Raw genomic sequence first — 21,423 nt, 5'->3', positions numbered from 1 at the left:
AGATCGAAGGATACCCCTTCGCTGCCAATTTTGCAAATACGTCCTTACAATTATTCCTGGCTTAACCCACAGTCCAAAGCGCATCTACAGAGTTTGTTTTCTCTTTTTAAAAGCAAATTTTTGGTTCGGTTATATTGGAATACGTTTTCAGCTATTTACAGTTTTGCCATTCAACTTGTTTTAGCCATAAAATCTTCGTTTTAACTCTGATTTGATCCGTTCAAGTTGCGTTAGGTTCATAATTAAGTGATCTACATGTTCATGCTACTGTAAAGTGTGTTTTCAACTTTTAAAATTCGAGGTTAGATTTAATCTATTGTTTTGCTATAGGAAAACTTGTTTAATCCATAACTTTTCTGTTTTAGATCCGATTTTTTTATCTTCGCGTCTGTGTGTTCATAGCGAGACATAGATTCGTTTTCCAAACTTTTCATGTTGATTCTTTGCTGTTGTTGTACTATTCTAATCTGTAGCATTGTTTGCTTTGCATGATTGCTCCTGGATGATTGTATGTTGCTGTGGTTATCGAGTATAGACGGTGAGCAGTTTGTGGGAGACCAAGGATACGACTTTGACGAGCAGGACCAGCAGGAGTACTTTTCTCAAGGCAAGTATAGCATGGGATCATCCTTGTTTCCTATTCACTTTAATTCATTAAATTCATGTTGCATATATCACCTTGATAGGGATTTCCTAGAATTGAACTATTACATTGTCACCTATGGGTTATGTATTTGGGTAGCTTTGCTAGAGCTCAATTAAACCATGATCGTGTAGCTTGACTAATGGTATATGCAATAAACATTAAAATATGACTTTTTAGCAACATGGAAACAGAGGTTGGAGTGTTTAGCTACTTTCTAAATGCTTCAGATTCCTCTCCCTAAGGACCTATCTGTAGGTGATCATCCGGGACTTACAGTACAGCTGTGAGGGCTACATGGCTCTAGCTTTAGCTCAGTATGAGGACCTTTTCTAGCTCGTTAGTGGTTACCTTCATTGGCGTAAGAATGGCTTGCCGAATCGGGTATAGGGCGGCCTCTATCCTTATGAGTATAGGCTGCGTGTCAATGTGCCATCGGGAAGGGGGGCTCTATATCTGTTTGCCGAGTGAATCTAATGGCTCTAACTTGTTAGACGAATCTTTGAAAGGCTTCATAGTGACCCCTGCCTGCTCACCTTGGAAGTGTTTTGGGAGTTATAAACCCGGGCATATGGGTATCACGACTCACAGTGAAAGTGTACGACCTCTGTAGAGTGTAAAACTGGTATATCAGCCGTACTCACGGTCACGAGCGGCCTTGGAACCCTTATGGAATAGATGATCACTAAGTAACATCTGTTTATGCTATTCATTACTCATGTTTACATATGACCATGTGTTTTGCATTGAGAATTGAAACAACTTGTTGCTACTCTTAAGCTAAAATTATGACAACTAAAAGCTGCACGCTGTTAAACCTGTGTCAAGCCTTTGAGCCTCATGAACCCCGTGTTATACTTGTTGAGTACGACATGTACTTACGCTTGTTTATTTTTATTATTTGTATAAAAATCCTGGATGGGTAATAGATGATCATGGGTATGATGATTTTCCTGAGGACTACTAGACTTGTGGTCAACCAGTCGACGTCCCTGTGATATGGAGCTTCCGCGAGAGATCTTTTTATTATTTCCGCTATATTTATGTGATAACTCTGTCCTATACGTGATGTAATAAACATTTGTGATGATACTACTTATAATTTGTCGACTTATGTGTGTGATTAATCTCTGGGCGCACATAAGATTTTGCACTCCATTTTATCCTTAAAATTGGGTGTGACATGTCTTTAGATATAGATGTAGGTCTAGCTTGCGCACAATGTGTGTGCATACGTGTGGTGTGAGGTGTGAGTTTATGCTTATTAAGTTTAGATACTACAGTACTAAGTATCGATGCATAAAAAACCAGAAAAACTTATCTTTGCATATTTTTTTGGTTTTATGTTTTATTTTCTCTATAAACTAGCCTTTGAAAAGTTAGTGTTTGTTTAAGCTTGTGGCTTAAACAGGCCCTGAATCTCTCCCACGTCAGTCTGATGGGGCTCTCAGCAAAGTGCAAGATTCGACTTTTGGAGTTTCCCCTCCAGATGCCAGGAGCGCGCGCGCACACACATCCACGACGTCACTAGTTTTGCCTATATACTCATCGCTGCCCAGTAGCAGCTAGCAGGGACCTCCAGGACAAAGGTAGGTGAGAGAGAAATTAAACAAGACAAGATGGCCGGTGAGGTCGAGAGCGGGGCAGCGGCGCCGTTTTTGGAGACGAAGCCCCAGGTGTACTTCGACGGGTGCCCCGGTTGCGTCATGGACCGGAGGAAGGCAGAGAACCCGGGGATCCCGTACAGGCTCTTCTTCCATGTCTGGATCATCATCTTCGTCTCCTGTATGTACAAACAAACACATGGATTGCATGCAAATTCTCTCTTCCTGTCTGTCTAGTCTCTATGGATTATATATACACACACACTCTCCCGTCCCAAAGGGTAAATTAATACACCACCATTTGAAGTGAAATCCAGTGCTACTTATGCGTTTCCTGTTGCCTGTTTTTGGTTTCCTGCCATTTGAAGGCTGATTAAGCTGAACAACTTGTTTTATATGTATATAAAAAAAGAACGAACAGCAGCAGGAAAAAGAAAATCAGCCAATCAGTTGGGTAACGTGTTTTAACGAGTGGCATGTGAATCTGTTCTTATCTCTTAACATTTGTCCTGAAATTTCTATAAAAGAAATCCTTAGTTATATTTTGGATTAAGAGTATCTATTTCTTCAGCCTGAAGCTTTTTATCAGTTTGGCTGTATACCATATATAGGCTATCAGGGACCACGTAGGATTTTCACATTGACAAATAGTGTATGGGACGCATTGGTACAAACGAATGAACAAATGCACTTAATACATGTTATGATATTCAAGAATTTCATATTTTTATCCTTTGTTTGTTGTATTGTTCTTATTTCTTCTATGCATATATGTGTATTTTTTCATTATTGTATAGTGCTGGTTTCTAACTCTTCTATGTCCTTTTCTCTGATTTTAGGTTTACCAGTATCATTTTTGTATCCCTTCGTATATTTCATGGTATGGCAATCTAATTCCACAAGACTTGGGTGTTGTCATATGTTGCATTTAGTATTAGATTTTAGTTGCTTCAGATTCTAGACATTGCATGCCATGCATAAATATATTGCACAGTTGTGATGTTTATGAAGTTATGATATTTGATCAACCATGTGTAAAAATCTTGCCATATGCCTAATAGACTTGACACTCAACACAAAAAGTAGAAATCTTTGGACCATATACACATACAATTTATGTTTCTTGTGCACACATGTGGCAAGCACTACGTACTCATGTGGCCTTATCCACCTTTTGTAGTAGCCTTCAGGCCATTATCTCTCAATCCTTCTTAGTTGTATGAGACTAACATATTGTGTGATTTATGTTTCACCAATAGGTAAGAGATTTGCACACTACTACAAGAGAAGAAGATATTGGATTTTATGCCGGATTTGTGGGTAAACGATTCCAGACACTATAATATTATTAGGTCTAAAGTCTGTATCTACCTATAACTATATAACATGTATATTAATATAAAACTTTATATTTATGTAGGTGCATCATACATGCTTGGTCGAGCTTTGACTTCCACTGCTTGGGGAATGGTAGCTGACCGTATTGGGAGGAAGCTAGTTATCATTCTTGGAATTTTCTCTGTGTTAGTATTTCTTTCTCTATTTGTATATGATCAAAATTAAGCTATTTATTAGCTAGGACATGTATTTCAACTCCCTCTATTTGCTCCATCTTTGATTATTCGTGCCCTTCTATTTTTATTTCAGGGTTGTGTTTAACACTTTGTTCGGACTAAGTGTGCACTATTGGATGGCTCTTGTAACACGATTTCTTCTTGGTTCTTTAAATGGTTTCCTTGGCCCAATAAAAGTATGATAACTGAATGATTTAAATATATGTGGATGTATTGGAGCATGTAATGTTAGTAACATGGATTTTTTTACTTTATATAGGCATATGTTGTTGAAGTTTGTCGAGTCGAGCATCAAGCTATTGGATTGTCACTCGTAAAATTTCAAACGATATAGCAACATGTTTTCACTATTTGCAACCATGCATGTTGTGACATCTTCTTTCTGTATCATTAGGTTAGTACAGCATGGGCAACAGCTCTTGTCATTGGGCCAGCTATCGGTGGATATCTTGCACAGGTACCAGAAAGGTTTTATCATTCATAGAATTTTGCATCATTTATTTATTCATATATCACTCCATTCATTACACTTTATTCTCTACTCTCATTTCATAGCCAGCAGAAAAATATCCTAAGTTGTTTGATGCCAACTCATTATTTGGGAGGTATTGTTTGTTACAAGCACATAATTCATAGTCACCATAGTTTCAATGGTTTTTCCACTTACTAATTGTGGCTATGTTTTTGGCAGGTTCCCTTATTTGTTACCTTGTTTATGTGTGTCGATATTTTGCTTTATTATTCTCATAAGCTGCATATGGCTCCCGGTATGTAAATTAAGTAAATTGTTGTTGCTATATTGGACACTATATTAAGTTATATTTGTTTTTGTGCTTTCATTTCATAGCATTTTATTACCTCTTGAAATCTCATGAAAATATCGAAGCTTTGTAATAGGAACATTGCAACTAAGTATTCTTCCTTGTGTCAATGCATTAACATTCCATTACGGTCCTACAATAATATCTAAATGTTGTAATAGGAATGTTGCAACTGAACTTTACAAAACATTGGCTGATCATCTGCTTACCTTCTCGAGCCAACTCCTACAAAGAAATACAGGCTCAACTGTAATCTCATGAGGTGTCGGGAAGAGAAATCCTCTTGACTATGGGACATCCATTAGAATAAGAGTTGAAGGATAGGATCTACCAGGGAAATTTGGTCTTTTATGCAGGAAAACACATTGATTTTGTTCCATCATAGTTAGTCAATTCAACATGTACCATTATCTAAACATGTTAAATTTTTAGCCATATTTTATCCTCGGTGTAACACCCCAGCCCGTTAAAAGCATGTAGTAGTTGTGAAGTTGGACCATGTGGCACATGAGGAGTTATAGTTGGTGGGTCTAGTACCACCATGGAAGTTTAGGAGGGTGAGGGCCAGCTTATATATAATCCTTGTTGTTCCAAACGTAGGACCTCTTGGTTAATCCTTTTACACGAATTGAAGCGAGGACGAAAGTGTAAGTGAGGTGCTACATGTATGCAGGCTTGTTCCACGTTTGGAGCTTGTCCATATAAGCGGATTTTTTTTGTGACTTCTATATAAGCAGATTTTGAACGTGGGGTGTTACAGTCAGGGTGCTTGATCTAAACAACTAACTTGAGCTTAGTTATTTTACTTATGTTTGATCATTGTAGGATTGTAAAAGGCTATTACAGTTCATAATTTCATACACTACATATTCGTTCTAAGTGACAAAATTGTTTCTAAATTATCATGTCAGTATGCATTTCCACTATCTATTGTCAAACAAACATTTGTCTATATACTTCTTCCTTAGTTATGTTAACATTTGTTATAATATTATTGTTGAATGCACAAGCATAGTTTGCCACACCAGTTTATGTTGTCTTTAGATCCTATCAACCTATGCAGTAATATTACCCACTAGCTTGTTTTTTATTGTCAAATACATGTTTCATAACATTTCAGGAGACATTACACAAACACAAACGAGATGACAAGGAAGGACGAGAAGCTAGATATTCCAATGTTCGATTGACTGGTTTTGAAGAATCTTTTGAGCAAGATAGTAGCTCAACTAAAGGGAAAAACTTATTTAAGAATTGGCCACTGATGTCATCTATTATCCATTATTGTATCATCTCCTTTGATGATTCAGCATATTCAGAGGTATTTTCAAATAATTTGTTTATTTTTGCACCGTGATTACAATATTAGTCAATAATTGTATTCAAGGTGCAACCAAAAGAATTACTAGAATATATATATATATATATATATATATATATATATATATATATATATATATATATATATATATATATATATGAGAGAGAGAGAGAGAGAGAGAGAGAGAGAGATTGTTGGAGCATATGATCTAACCTTCACATGTTATCAAACTAAGTACTAAGTGAAAGTATTATTTGATTTACACAATATCCATCCAAAATTGTATATAAATACAAAAGTATGTAGAATAACCTTTGGCTTCCTAAGGATCGGCTTATATAGCACTTAAAATTCATGATTTCTATCTTTTTTGTAACTTATATGCTCAAAATATATTAGCAAAAATGCAAAATGAAAATAAGAAATTTAATCATTGGAAAGTTGGTTGAAAATATTTTTAAAATTATATTTAATAATCCACAGTACCACTTTGCAAATTGTGTTTCAAATACATATAGACATTGATAAGTATGTCCTTTTATAGATTGTACATATCAGAGAACTTTATAATATTATAAATGCATTATCTAGAGATACTTGTCATTTAGTTGCACCTCCTACAATCACAGAGATAATGAGATTGAGTTAAAGAAGACCACATGTTTCGTATGTGGAAAATGAGAGACTATATGATAAGCAACACAAATAAATCATATATATCTAATTGTAGTTGTGAGTTTAACTGTAATCATACATTCAGCTAAAACATCTTTAAGACCCATAGGTAATACTTGTATTTATCTTTTATCTCATTTATTAGTACATTATATAGTAATATTTTAGGAAAAAAGAATTTCATCGTATTAAGAATACAACAACAACAACAACAAAATAATAATAATAATAACAACAACAACAACTCAGCCTTACACACAAAATGTCACTTCTCTTTTATAGATGATAAAATAGGATATCATGTTTATGCACCAAGGTTCCAAATCGCCTCGAATTCATCAACATATAAGTGTTAATGAAAATGTTGTATGTTCAATTCTTTTACATTACTACTACAGATTAATATTGAGAATACTGCCAAATAATGCAATATGTCCACAAGCAAATAATGCTTATGCATTGTTGTCTCTATTTTTTCTCAGTACATTTTCTAGTTATTTGAATTTTGACAAATGAAACAACATTTTTATCTTTTATGTAGAGTAGTTAGTCCAAAATTCACTGATGGTATTTCAAACAATCTATTTGACAGATATTTCCTCTGTGGGCTGAAAGTGACAAAAAGTTCGGTGGGCTAAGTTTTTCAACTAATGATGTTGGTCAAGTACTCATAGTTACAGGTACAAATTTTAGGGTCCACCGTACCAAATGATTAATGATGCGTCTATTCTCATATTCAGTGGACAAGATATAAAGTAGGATTAGGGTCCATTGCTCTAAAAGTTCATCACAACAAACATGTTGTAGTGCTAAGTTTGATAAAACACTTAGTATGACCCTTTAGTCTTGACTTGTTGGATTTAACTCATTTAAACCTTCCTTTTATAATAATTTTCTTTATTTGCATGCTAATGCCCTTGTGAAAACTAATTTTAAACTCTAATCATTTCTGTATGGAAATTACTATGTATTTTGAATAATGATTTCACTTGCTTTCATATAGGTTCTAGTATCCTTTTGTATCAGACATTTATTTATCCTCAAATTATAAAAGTTCATGGACCAATTAATGCTTCACGAATTGCTGCTGTGAGTACAAGTTACTAGTATATTTCAATGTTCATTTAGACACATAAGAAATCATAAATGTGATCAGTTTTGCAGATTTTGTCTATGGTGCTTCTTTTTACTTATCCACCTATGACATATTTATCAAGGCCTTGGTTATCTATATTAGTAAATATTGCATCATCCTTGAAAGGCATTTTTATTGTGAGTACACTCAATACCTCTGGTTTTAATTCCATATGAAACATTGAATGGTATTTCATTACACACGTGTGTGGGTGTGTGCTCTTTACATTTGCATCAAACACTAGATTCTAACTGGATTTAAACTATTGACTTGCTTTTACTTGTTCGTTTTATTGAATAAGAATAATATTGTATAATCATGTTTCATACCTATGAACTTACCATTTTATTCAAAAGAAATGCAATGTCTGATTGTGTAACACCCAACATCCAAAATCTGCTTATATGGCCCCCAGCTCCGCACGTGAAACAGGCCTGCACGTGCGTGTAGCACTTCTCTTACGCTTTCGTCCTTGCTTCGTGTAAAAGGGTTAACCCGGAGGTGCTACGTTTAGAACGACAAGGATTATAAGCTATCTCTCACCCTCCTAAACTTCCAAGGTGGTACTAAACTCACCAACTACTACTCCTCATGTGCCACATAGGCCACATGGATCGACCAACAACACACATGCTTCTAATAGAATGGGTGTTACATTCCTCCCTTAAGGGTTGACGCCCTCGGCAGCTCACCACATATGCAGCAGATGCCCAGAGAACCACCCCTTGATACACCCCTTCATGGGCACATGCAGCAAGGGTTGATGCTCTGAATACCATCTATAACACCCTCATCCAAAATATGCTTATATGGCCCAGCTCCGCACGTGGAATAGGCCTGCACACGCGTAGCACCCTCTCTTACGCTTTCATATTCGCTTTGTGCAGACCTGTTCCACGTGTGGAGCTAGGCTACATAAGTAGATTTTGGACGCATGGTGTTACAGATTAACAATGTTTTGATATGCTAAAACTATCCATGATAAAACACAATTATGTTTTTGGCAAAATAAGAACATAATATGTTTCCTTGAAATAATAATAGAGGGGACTATGTTCACCAATTCCATTTCTCATTGTATCAATATATTTGATGCTATGCCTACTATTTCATATCTTGGATGCAACCAAAAAATTCACTACATGTTTTGGTCAACATAATATCAACATTTCTCTTGTTGCATACATTGTAGGTTACTGTCTACACGAGCTCTTTCATTCTTCAAAATAACATTGTGGTATGTACATGCACATGCGATTCTAGAAAAGAGACCAATTCTATTACTTTTCCTATGTAACTTTATAGCATTTGCTTATAAACTAACAGTCTCAAGATCAAAGAGCAACTGCAAATGGCCTATCAACAACTTTGGCATCCTTTTCCAATGCAATTTCCCCGGCAGGAGCTGGTATTGTGTAAGTAGTTACTAGCATTTTGTACAAATAATGCTAAATTTCTATTTGGAGGCTTACAGGTAGTTTTTTGTTTCACACGCTATTTTTTAGTAATATATAGTATTCCATAACTCGAGGTACAATTAAGTACAAAATCACAGTTTGAGTTCCATAGGATTTAATAGGAGTATTATGCGTATATCTATGTTGTAAAATCTTGTGTTAATTTAGTTCAACTTCTAGGAGTAGGTGAGTAGCTAGCGCCATACATGTATCCTGTGTAAATTTTTTCATGCAATACAGTGCTCTAAATTTAGGGGGTGTTTGGTTCTTACAGGAAAATTTTAGTCCCTGTCCCATCGGATGTTTGGACACATGCATGAAGTATTAAATATAGACGAAAAAAATAACTAATTGCACAGATTGTGGCTAATTTGCGAGACGAATTTTTTAAGCCTAATTAGTCCATGATTTGACAATGTGGTGCTACAGTAAATATATGCTAATGACGGATTAATTAGGCTTAATAAATTCGTCTCGTAAATTAGTCTCCATCTATGTAATTAGTTTTATAATTAACTCATATTTAGTTCTCCTAAATAGCATCCGAACGTCCGATGTGACATGAACTAAAATTTAGTCCATGGAACCAAATACCCCTTTAGTTAATATGAGAACCACCGCTGACTCCACCAACCATGGTTCAAATACAATAAACACAATGAGCTAGTGCTTCTGGTGTGTTGACCAAAATTGGCACAGGCTGCGTTTTGCATATGACCTAGGCTGGTTTTGGTAAGTCTGAGCAGGAGTTGTAAATTCATGCAAAATTTGATAGGTCAAGACCTCTCCACCATATAACTATGAAGGGTCACGACGGATCGAGGGTATTCAATCGAACAAAAAAACAACAAATAAATCTGTTACTTTTTTTGTCTCTCAAACCCTAGATTCTTCAACCTCCAAATTTGTTCTTCTTCTTTAGTCTTGACAATGTTTGAGGGCATTCTAGATGGGCTACTAACTCTAGAACAATTGTAAGTGTGTGCCAGGGCATTCTAGATGGGCTACTAACTCTAGAACAATTGTAAGTGTGTGCCTCCCCAACATGGATCCCTCCTGTGAGGGGCTTGTAGGTTTTTCATGATGTTCCTGCGAATACGGGCTTGGCTAGAATTAGAAACTTATTAGGCAAGATTTTACTATGTTCATCATGAGAGGTTGTGCAATCTGTGCATGCTAGCACTTCAGTGTTTGGCCTAGATTTGTGCCAACATGGTCCTTCTATATGGTTGTAATCATCTATGTGTGCGAGTGTGGTGTGCATATGTGGTTGTGTATGTGTCTACGCTCATCACTCTTATAGTCATCACAAAATAAAAAATATTTTACTCTGGCATGAATATGCATGCAATTGACAAATGGTCACTTTATCTCTAATATTGACAATTTGAATTGGCAAATGTTTGTAATTTTATGAGAAGATCATATGTACACAAGGGATGCACTTGTTAATGGCATTACTTGGTAAATATATGTTGGAATTCATTAATCGAATATTGTTTTAAATTTAAATTGATCCCTCCCCCTAAGGAATAGATCTGCATCTACTTACATTGGAAGTAAAGATGCCCAACTAGATTGTCCATTGAAGCATAAATATAGATATTGAATGCATGGAAATTTATATGGTTATTTAGTAATGATAAGTCTAGAGGGGTTTGATACCTATTTTCATTGTTTTCTCTAGACTTATTCCTTTCCCTAGTAGAAATGCAATTATGAATACACAAATTCCAAGGGTATATTCTTCTCATATAGTGGAAGTCAAAACGTGTATAGTTGATGCCATGGCAATATGCTCATGTAGGTTTTCGTGGGCACAAAGAAGGCAAGATGCTTTCTTCTTTCCAGGTAACTAGATGTAGCTTTTGTATCGTATCTAGTCTTGAGCTATTTTAGTGTATTTATTACTTAACATAACACCTTTCATCGCAAAAAAAAAAAAAAATGCAGGTGACCAGATGGTGTTTTTCCTTCTGGGAGTGGTAGTGCTTACTGAATTCATTTGGACATTCGAGCCCTTTTTAGCCACGCCAGAGCAAATGTCTTGACATTAAAAATAATATTATGCCTTATTGTCAAGAAGTTGTGTGTCACCAGAGCAACTATCGGGTGTCCAATTAAGAGCTAAAATAGTACTCAAGCCTAGCAATTTCTTGCCACAGTTGTAATGTATGATTTGGTGCATCCAGTTGTAATGTATGAGATTGATGGAGAGGACATTCAAAGGGCCAAAAAAGGCAAAGTAACAATAGAGTATGACATGTTGTATATGTTCTAGTGGATTTTTTGGGACAAAAATGTAAACATAGTAATTTGCTGATGTGTATGTCTATAAATAACGATATCATTTATTCAGTGCCAGTTCATCAAAACTTTTCAAAATTACTAGATTATGTAGTTAAGTAGTGCAAGTTCATTATTACAACTTCAATCATGGAAAACCAAAGGCCCTAAGCTCCCATACTTGCATAGTTTGGATATGGTTTTGGTCGATTTGTAAAAAGAAATGTTTTCGGGTTTCAAGGGTGGCAAGACTGATCAACTGCACTTCATTATGAGCAGACAGAATTCATCCTAAAATAAACCTCCGCTTTCACTCGTATTCCTCTTTGTGAAATCTCTACAGATGGCATTGCTCTCATTTACAAGAGAAATTCCTTTTTTTTTTTTTTGTCGACGTATGGCACGCCAATATCTATTATCTCATGACTGCAGGGATGGAGGGTAGGTCACTAGGCCAACAAGGTGCTCCCAAGCCAATAGAAAGACCTTGTGCTCCTGGTATGGCCTTCTGTCATGGAAAACCAGAGGCTATAACGCCACTTTCTGTAATAGAAGTGATGCACCTTCCCTAAACTTCATGATGAAGCTGTAACACAAGCCCTTCAATGATTGACATGTGGTTGTATATTAGATTATTAGGAGCCTGGTGTCCTGGGAACATATTAAGACATATGCTCCTGCTGTTGTAGGTCACCGTAGATTCCAAGAATGCCTGATATCTGTTAGCCAGTTACACCTGTGATTGCGTAAGTTGTTCCACTGTACGCAGAGTAAAACCTTCTTTTGGACTATCTAGCACAGAAGATAATCGTTTCTCTGCAATAATCACATTGGACAATGTTTTTTTGAAGGCGTTTATAGCATCCTCTGGATGCCCTTTTGCTATAGATGCCTACAATTTCCATTAGTGGATGATTAGTAAATAAGCAGCCACAAGAAAAAAAATTGGATAGACTGTATCCATTCTCTATGCTTGAAATATACTTTAAGAACTAGATTACTGTGTGTGTGAAGTTGATGTTACTAACCAAGTGTGTTTCATCAAGTTTGAAAAGCCAGAATCTCCATTTCTTAGACACTTCTCCATCAATGCAAATAGAAATGTTTGTCCACTCTTCATGGTGGAATTCCAGTGGATTCAACCCAAATCCAATGCCAGCACCTATGGCTTTAACAAATGCTTCTTTGAGACACCAATACCTATGAACAGAGTAATGCACATACTGAATTCTAAGTAATACTGCACATTATCATTAACATTGACATGATTTTCACACAATTAAGTTAATAATCTCATCTGAAAATCAGAATGGCATCATGCTTAGCACTGAAAGTACAGGTATGCATTTTTGTAAACAGAGAACTACTGTTCTAAAGATGAAAAAGGTTCCTGATGTAGTTCAGATAACTGAACGAGGAGCTGTGCAAGAGGTACACTTTATTGGCAAAACTGCAAATCCAAATTTGAAGCCATGGGTAGCTCAACTGATTTGCAACATGAAGAATATTTCAGCTAGTTATGAAGAATAGAAATAGTACGGTTTCTTGTCATGATAGATACTGTATAGATGATTTCCAGGATCCGCAGATAGATGTTTTAGCTCCCAACATATACGACGCAATATACCGTGACTGAACTGCCAGGATCCACAGAAAGATGTTTTAGGCTTTTAGCTCCCAACATATACGACGCTAATATACCGTGACTGAACTGCTGATTCTGTTAATGCATATGTCATCTACCACGAAATCCCTGGACAAAACATTGTACCTGTAGAACACTGTCAGCGCGTCTCTGGGAGCGCCAGCACGAAGGATTCAGTTCCACTCATGGTCGGTAAGGTACGACGAGAAGTTGCTGACGAACTCGGCAGTGGTTTCTCCATGGGGCTCGGAAACAGAAACGTTGTCCAGGCCAACAAGGCAAAGCGGCTCGGATCCAATGCCAACGTAGTCCCCCTGGTGCGAGGTGCTGAAGTTGAAGTTCGGGAAGTCTGAACAATTATTCTGCTGCAAGATGAATCAATCCAGTAGTAGGACCAGACCAGACAGAAACCTGCAGGGGTGATGACGATTGTTTGCATATATGATGGAATTAAGGAGAATTTGACAGACAGTGCATACTAGATACGGTTTCGCCTCGGTTGTGCGGCGTATGTTGATCTGGTGAAACGGGATGCGGAGGAGGTGGTGCACGAGCGAGTACTGCAGCAGACGACTGACGAGCGCCCGCTTCCTGTCGTCCTCTTTCACGAACCTGCAAAGAAACGAGCTCAATTCGATGTCAAGCTAACTGCACCGTGTGCAAATTAGTGGCGCGAGCAACAGTGAAGTTGAAGCAGAGACGGAGGGGGAGGAGATGAGGACGGGCAGATTATGGGGGCAGCGAATTTAGACAATTTCATTATCAGTTTAATCCAGAAAAATAACATCAGCAGGTTTATGACGACATATATGTGTATGTGTATATTTCTTATGAATACTACAACATGCAGAGATGACATACTGGTGAATACAGTAAAAACACAAAGCACAGAAATCACAGAGATTAGACTGTACCCAGCGGAGGGTCCCATGCCGAGGGCATGGGAGACTCCATTCGCACTAGTCGACATAGTGCGTTGTTCGAAATCGCGGACCACAGTCGATGCAGGAAGATGTTCGCAGTGTAGTCTCACAAATAGATCACCAGGAAGAAGATGCCTTGACGTTCCGCAGGCAATCACCGGGAAGAAGATGTACGTGGACGAGCAGTCGCGAATCGTTCCCTAAAAACATAATCGCCGCGCACCCCGTGCAAGGTTCTCTCGCGGACCAGGGTTCCGGAGGCACCTACTCTCCCGCTACTCCGTGCGCGCAGAGTTATGGGACGGGGAAGCCAGGAAGTTGCTGATCTGTGGTTCTCTCAGGAGTGGTTGCCAGAAGGACTCCGGAAGGACTTTTTCTGGACTGACAGAGGAGTCGGATATATGGGTGCAACGGGAAAGCCAGAGAGGCAGCGAAGAATCCTAGGAGACAGGAAGTACAAGAGACGGTAACTGACGCAGTTAATTCGCCTCCACCATCAAGGAGCGAAACTCCCGTGATAATGTGGATTTAAGTGGCAAAAGACTGGCCACGCCCGCCCGCCTGCCACGGCCTGACCCGGCCGGCGGCGGCGCGCGCGCGCGTGTGGCGCGCCTTTATCCTTTTCTCAACTTCTCAATTTAGATGAATAATTTTCAACCATATAAGCTGAGTCAGCGTTCAGTCAAAATCCCATATGGTATTAAACCATACAACACTTGATGTTACGTACCATAGAGTTTTATTTGATTATTAATTATTATATGGGCCAAGCTCATATTATATCCAACAATCCCCACCAAACTCTAGAGTTTGTAACAAAGTAGTTTTAGAACCACATTTCTTTTATATACCAGTGTTTCGATGGAGACTGTTAAGTTGAACATCCATCTAGAACAATAGTTTCACTCAGTCATAACTGAACAATGGACTAAGCCTTGAATTGACAGTTTTATGTGAGGTGAATGTCACTAACGTCCTTAGCTGATACTGGTCAACAAAAGGCATCCCCTCTATTTGAAGCATATAAGTCATACTTCAGTGCCTTTTATGAGTATTTAGAGATCACACAAATCTCATAGACTGTGATCAGCAGTCTGACTCATATAGGTGTGTTCCTCAAAAAATATTCTATAGGACAACATCTTTGCTTTGACAAGCCACTTGGAACGCATTAAGGCAAAAGCCAGCCTGCCTTACAGAAAGGAAAGATATGTATCTGAAATGAGTCTTACTAAGGATCTTTTCCTCATAATTTACTACTAGCTTGTTTCATCATCCTACTTCACGGGATCTCCGATCACATAGAACAGGTTAGCACTATAGTAAATTTCAAGTGGGTCTCAAACCCATCTCTCTCGATGCACTTTCTATCACGTTGCGTGACACACCCTTAGTGAACTGATCTGTCAGATTGTTAGACGTGTGAACATAGTCCAACGCTATTACTCCAGAGTTTCTCAATTTTCTGACAGATATTAGTCGTCTCTTAACATGCCTTGTGGACTTCATGTTATCCTTGGAACTGTTAACCTTTGTAATCACAGTCTAGTTATCGTAGTTCATAGAAATAGCCGGTATAGGTTTTTCAACAACCGGTAAATCCATAAGGAGATCACGAAGCCACTCAGCCTCAGATCCAGCAGTGTCTAATGTTGTGAGTTCTGCTTTCATAGTAGACTTCGTTAAAATAGTCTGCTTGCAAGACTTCCAAGAAACAACACCACCACCAAGCGAAAACACATATCCACTTGTGGCATAAAGCTCATCAGCATCAGAAATCCAGTTGGCATCACAATAGCCTTCCAGCACTTTCAGATGTCCGGTATAATAAATACCATAGCTCATGGTCCCTTTTAGGTAGCGCATCACTCTCTCAAGAGCTCGCTAGTGATCATCTTTTGGGTTTGACACAAATCGGCTCAGCTTGCACACAACAAATGAGATGTTAGGCCTTGGTGCACTAGCAAGATACATGAGCGAACCAATGATCTGGGAATATCTCAACTGATCCCTTGCTATTCTCTGATTTTTCCTCAATAGCACGCTAGGGTCATAAGGTGTAGGAGCAGGTGCACAGTCACTGAACCCAAAGCGACGCAACACCTTTTCCACATAGTGGGTTTGTAATAGAGTTACCCCACCATCACCTTCTCTTTGAAGCTTGATATTAAGAATAACATCAGCCTCTCCCAAATCTTTCATCTCAAAATTTTTAGATAGAAATTCCTTTACCTCCTCGATCACTTTGAGGCTGGATCCAAAGATCAGTATGTCATCAACATATAAGCACAAAATGATTCCTTCACCCAACCATACCGATAGTACACACATTTGTCAATTCATTCACAACAAAGCTAGCAGATGTTAAAGTTCTGTCGAACTTTTCATGCCATTGCTTAGGAGCTTATTTTAGGCCATATAATGACTTTAATCATTTACACACCTTGCCTTCTTGACCATTTGCTACAAACCCATCAGACTGATCCATATAGATCTCCTCCTCCAACTCTCCATTTAGAAAAGCTGTCTTAACGTCTATTTGATGAACGATAAGACCATAAGCGGATGCCAGGAAAAGCAAAACTCGAATTATGGTCAATCAGGCAACTGGTGAATAAGTATCAAAAAAATCCTCACCTTCCTTTTGAGTATAACCCTTGGCCACAAACCTTACCTTGTACCTCTCAATAGTACCATCAGGCCTAAGCATTTTCTTGAACACCCATTTGCAACCTATAGGCTTGCACCCATAGGGACGATCAACTATTTCCCAAGTTTCATTAGACATAACAGAATCTATCTCACTCCGTACTGCTTTCTTCCATAAGTCAGCATCAGGAGAGGAATATGCCTCTTCAATGGTCGTTGGTGTGTCATCCACAAGGTACACAATATAGTCATCACCAAAAGACTTTGCAGTCCTCTGTCTCTTGCTTTTTCTGGTGACTATAGTGTCATCCTCCTCAGGATTTTGCACATAGGGTTCCTCAATTTGTTCTATCGGAATAAAATTTTCATGCTTATGGGGAATTATAAATTCATGACCAGTTGTGCTAGGTGCATTTTTTATGGGAAACTCATTCTCAAATAATATAGCGTCTCTAGATTCCATGATTGTATCAACAGCCATCTCAGGAACACTAGAGTTTATAATTAAAAATCTATAACCCACGCTGTGAATAGCATAACCAAGAAAGACACCATCAACAGTCTTTGGTCCAAGCTTTTGCTTTTTGTTTATTGACACATTCACCTTTGCCAAACAACCCCAAGTTCGTAGGTAAGAGAGATTTAATCTCTTTTTCTCCCATTCCTCGAATGGTGTGATTTCTTTGTTCTTTTTGGGCACTCTATTCAGGACATGACACGCTGTCAATATAGCCTCACCTCACCATTCCTTAGATAGTCCCGCAGTCTCCAACATGGCATTAACCAAATCAGTTAGAGTGCGGTTTTTTCTCTCTGCAATCCCATTGGACTGTGGTGAGTATGGTGGCATCCTCTCATGAATAATTCCATGCACCGCGCAAAACTCAGAAAATTCATTTGAGAAATATTCTCCCCAGCGATCAAACCGCAAACGCTTTATTTTCTTCTCAAGTTGATTTTCTACCTCAGCTTTATAGACCTTAAAATAATGCAACGCTTCATCTTTTGTTTTCAGCAAATACACGTAGCAAAAACTAGTGCAATCATCTATAAATGTCATGAAGTATCGTCTACCGCCTTTAGTCAATTTGCCATTCATTTCGCATAATCAGAATGAACGAGTTCTAATGGTGCCAAGTTCCTCGCCTCAGCAGCCTTGTGAGGCTTGCGCGGTTGCTTCAATTGCACACACACCTAGCACTTAGAATCTTCGACTAAGTTAAATTTCAGGATTAAATTCAGATTTGCAAGCCGCGTGAGACAACCAAAGTTTATGTGACAAAGTCATGAATGCCATATATTCGACTCATCTGAAACATTAACATTGTTCACCACTTTATTACACACATCATCAAGCAAAGATAAGCGGAACAAGCCTCCGTAATCATAACCTTTTCCAACAAATGTTCCATGTCTCGACACAACACATTTATTGGACTCAAGCACAATTTTAAAGCCATCGCGACACATCTGAGAAGTGCTAACAATGTTCTTTTTTATGGAGGGGACATGCTGCACGTTCTTTAATAGCACCGTCTTTCCTAAAGTAAACTTCAGAACGATCGTACCAGCACCAAGAACACGCGCATGCGAACCGTTTCCCATCAGCAAGGCTCCACTCCTGCCGGCCTGATAGGAAATAAACAAAGAAACATCAGCACACACATAAATATTAGCACCGCTGTCCATCCACCACTCAGGTGAAAGACAAACTGAAAGAACAAAAGGTAAAGAATTACCATACCCAGATGTTCTTCCTCTAGTCTCGTTAATTACCATGTTTGCTGATTTCTTTTCTTGCTTATATTTATGGTCTGGGCACGCACTTGCCCAATGCTCATCACTCCCACAAACAAAGCAACCTCCACCTTTCTTATTGTTTTTCTTCTTAAACTGTGCAGTCTGCTTAGGCTTTGCATTGTTGTTCTCTTGCATGTTCTTCTTCTTTTTATTACGAGATGCAAATGAGTTTTTCTTCTGCACCATATTGGCAGTGGAAGACTCAACTCATTTTCCGCGGTTGTCTTTTGCTCTCGCCCTCTCCTCAACATCAAGAGATCCAATAAGCTCATCCACACTAAACTCTTGTCTCTTATGTTTTAGAGAAGTAGCAAAATCCCGCCAAGAAGGTGGCAGCTTAGCGATTATACCGCCGGCCACAAACTTGTCGGGCAACAGACATGGGAAATATTCTAGTTCCTTCGCTAGCACCTGTATCTCATGAGCCTGTTCGACCACAACGGTTTTCAACCATTTTGTAGTCATACAGCTGCTCCATAAGGTACAGCTCATTGCCAGCATTAGAAACCCCAAACTTTGCCTCAAGAGCATCCCATAACTCTTTGCCTGATGTGCAAGATATGTAGTTTTTCTCGTACTTGGGATGAAGTGCACTAATCATAGCACCTCGAAACAGGTTATCGGTAGCCAAGAACTTTCGCTCCTCCTCAGGAGTAAACTGTTCAGGCTTCCCCTGTGCGGCATGATAGCAGTTCATCGCAGTCAACCACAATACCATCTTAGCACGCCATATCATGAAATTCTTGCCATCAAAATTCTTTGGCTTCAAAGCAGCAGCAAAACCACTGACAGAAAATTGCCTAACATTAGGTTTTTGGATTGTTAGGAATTTAGGCAATTTCATTATCAGTTTAATCCAGAAAAATAACATCAACAGGTTTGTGATGACATATATGTGCATGTGTATATTTCTTATGAACACTACAGTATGTAGAGATGACATACTAGTAAATACAGTAAAAACACAAAGTACAGAAATCATAGAGATTAGACTATACCCAGCGGAGGGTCCCATGCCGAGGGCATCGGAGGCTCCATTCGCACTAGTCGACATAGTGCGTTGCTCGAAGTCGCGGACCACAGTTGATGCAGGAAGATGTTCGCAGTGTAGTCCCATGAACGGATCACCAAGAAGAAGACGCCTTGACGTTCTGCAGGCAATCACCGGGAAGAAGATGTACGTGGACGAGCAATCGCGGATCGCTCCCCAAAAACCTAATCGCCGCACACCCCGTGCAAGGTTCTCTCGCGGACAAGGGTTCCAGACGCACCTGCTCTCCCGCTACTCCGTGCGCGCAGAGTTACGAGACAGGGAAGCCAGGAAGCTACTAATCTATGGTTCTCTCGGGAGTGGTTGCTAGAAGGACTCAGGAAGGACTTTTTCTAGACTGATGGAGGAGGGATATATGGGTGCAATGGGGAAGCCAGAGAGGCAGCGGAGAATCCCAGGAGACGGGAAGTGAAAGAGATGGTAACTGACGCAGTCAATTTGCCTCCACCATCAAGGAGCGAAACTCCCATGATAATGTGGATTTAAGTGGCAAAAGACTGGCCACGCCCACCCGCTCGCTGCCCACCTGCCTGCCTTGCCACAGCCTCAGCCCGCGCCCATGCCCACGGCCTGGCCTGGCCAGTGGCGGCGGCGGCGCGTGTGCGCGCGTGTGGCACGCCTTTATCCTTTTCTCAGCTTCTCAATTTAGATGAATAATTTTAAACCATATAAGCTGAGTCAACGTTCAATCAAAATTCCGTATGGTATTAAACCATACAACACTTGATGTTACATACCATAGAGTTTTATTTGATTATTAAATATTATATGGGCCAAGCCCATATTATATCCAACAAGTAGCAGGAGGTACGATACTTGGAGATGGCGGGGCGCTCATGCGGCGGTAGGAGGGTGACTGCAGTGTCGAACTGGGCGAGGGAGGGGTGCCAGCGGTTGATGTTGACAAGCCACCACTGCACCCCGCTCTCCTCCTCCATCATCCCCCGCCCCCAAGATCGGGAGAGGAAGAGTCGTGAAGCAAGGAGCCGAGGAGGCGCGGGAACCGATGGAGTCAACGACGGCGAAGGCAACCGCCTGCTGCTAGATCGGTCGCCTCCAGGAGGACCTCCTGCCGGCTTCGCCCGCTTGGACCGCGCCACCGCGATCTCGCCGGCCTTTCGCGTCACAGCCGACGCTGACACCGTCAGCTGGTCTAGCTCCCTACCGCGCGACCTGACCCCGCTCGCCGACGGTGAGCTCCCCGACGACCCATAATCCAAGAAGGCGCTCTTCACCTCCCGCTTCACTGGAGTCCATCACCGAAAGGACGAATGTCATGACTCCATGCATGAGCCGAGGATGCCTGGTGGGACCTTGGGAGTGAATAGGATGGGGAGGGGTGAAACGGACTTTTTGCCTTTGTTGCCATGGTAAACTGTTTTATGTCACGGGGAGGGGCAGGAATGGCACCTCTGTCAGGGTGATAGCTCCACGAACGCTAAGGCTTCTCTCACTCAACCTTCATCATGTTTAAGCCACGTGAATGGTTTGAGGTTTAATTTGAATGCACCATTGAATAGATAGCTCAATTTGCATGGAAAACAAGATATGCCAAAGTCGACTAAAAAACAACGGAAATGCTTATTACTGCGTGCGCTGTGCACAGGTTCTAGTGGCACGGCGCACACACTGGCCTTGGCCGTCTGATGCGCGCTCGCATCCACCTACGCACACCCTCTTCTTCCTCACCGCGGCCAGGTGGTCGGAGAGCATCAGAGATGCTAGAGTGCCGGAGCTCATGCCACCGAGGGCGCAACACCACCGGAGTTGGAGAAGAAGAAGCAGAAGGAGCAGCATGGGTTTCGGCAAGCCATGCTACTTCTTCTTCTCCAACTCTAG

The 21,423-nt window shown here is 39.8% G+C and overlaps 1 protein-coding gene and 1 pseudogene across 1 annotated transcript; one reads left to right on the top strand and one right to left on the bottom strand.

The window, feature by feature from the left end:
* The first annotated feature begins 2,262 nt into the window (after positions 1-2,262).
* LOC136487980 (protein ZINC INDUCED FACILITATOR-LIKE 1-like) lies at positions 2,263-11,554 on the top strand. Its single transcript, XM_066485052.1, has 17 exons — positions 2,263-2,428; positions 3,087-3,127; positions 3,507-3,567; positions 3,668-3,770; positions 3,895-3,997; positions 4,081-4,134; positions 4,216-4,278; positions 4,377-4,426; positions 4,513-4,588; positions 5,763-5,963; positions 7,231-7,318; positions 7,642-7,727; positions 7,803-7,910; positions 8,966-9,010; positions 9,100-9,188; positions 11,038-11,081; positions 11,184-11,554. The coding sequence occupies exons 1-17, from the start codon at positions 2,263-2,265 to the stop codon at positions 11,279-11,281; spliced, it is 1,476 nt and encodes a 491-aa protein (XP_066341149.1). The 3' UTR covers positions 11,282-11,554.
* Positions 11,555-11,608: 54 nt separating this feature from the next.
* On the bottom strand, positions 11,609-20,525 carry LOC136489906 (uncharacterized; annotated as a pseudogene).
* Positions 20,526-21,423: the final 898 nt, after the last annotated feature.

Source organism: Miscanthus floridulus, chromosome 10 (genome assembly GCF_019320115.1).
Source record: "Miscanthus floridulus cultivar M001 chromosome 10, ASM1932011v1, whole genome shotgun sequence".
NCBI classification, from domain to species: Eukaryota; Viridiplantae; Streptophyta; class Magnoliopsida; order Poales; family Poaceae; genus Miscanthus; species Miscanthus floridulus.
Note: the sequence above shows the minus strand (reverse complement) of the source record. Positions and strands in the feature narration are given on the sequence as shown.

Bases quoted from the DNA above. Each gene is read 5' to 3' on its own strand.
- LOC136487980 (XM_066485052.1), top strand. From the start codon at position 2,263: ATGGCCGGTGAGGTCGAGAGCGGGGCAGCGGCGCCGTTTTTGGAGACG. The intron at 4,135-4,215 runs GTAAAATTTCAA...CTGTATCATTAG, and splicing joins AAGCTATTGGATTGTCACTC to GTTAGTACAGCATGGGCAAC. The intron at 7,911-8,965 runs GTGAGTACACTC...CATACATTGTAG, and splicing joins CCTTGAAAGGCATTTTTATT to GTTACTGTCTACACGAGCTC.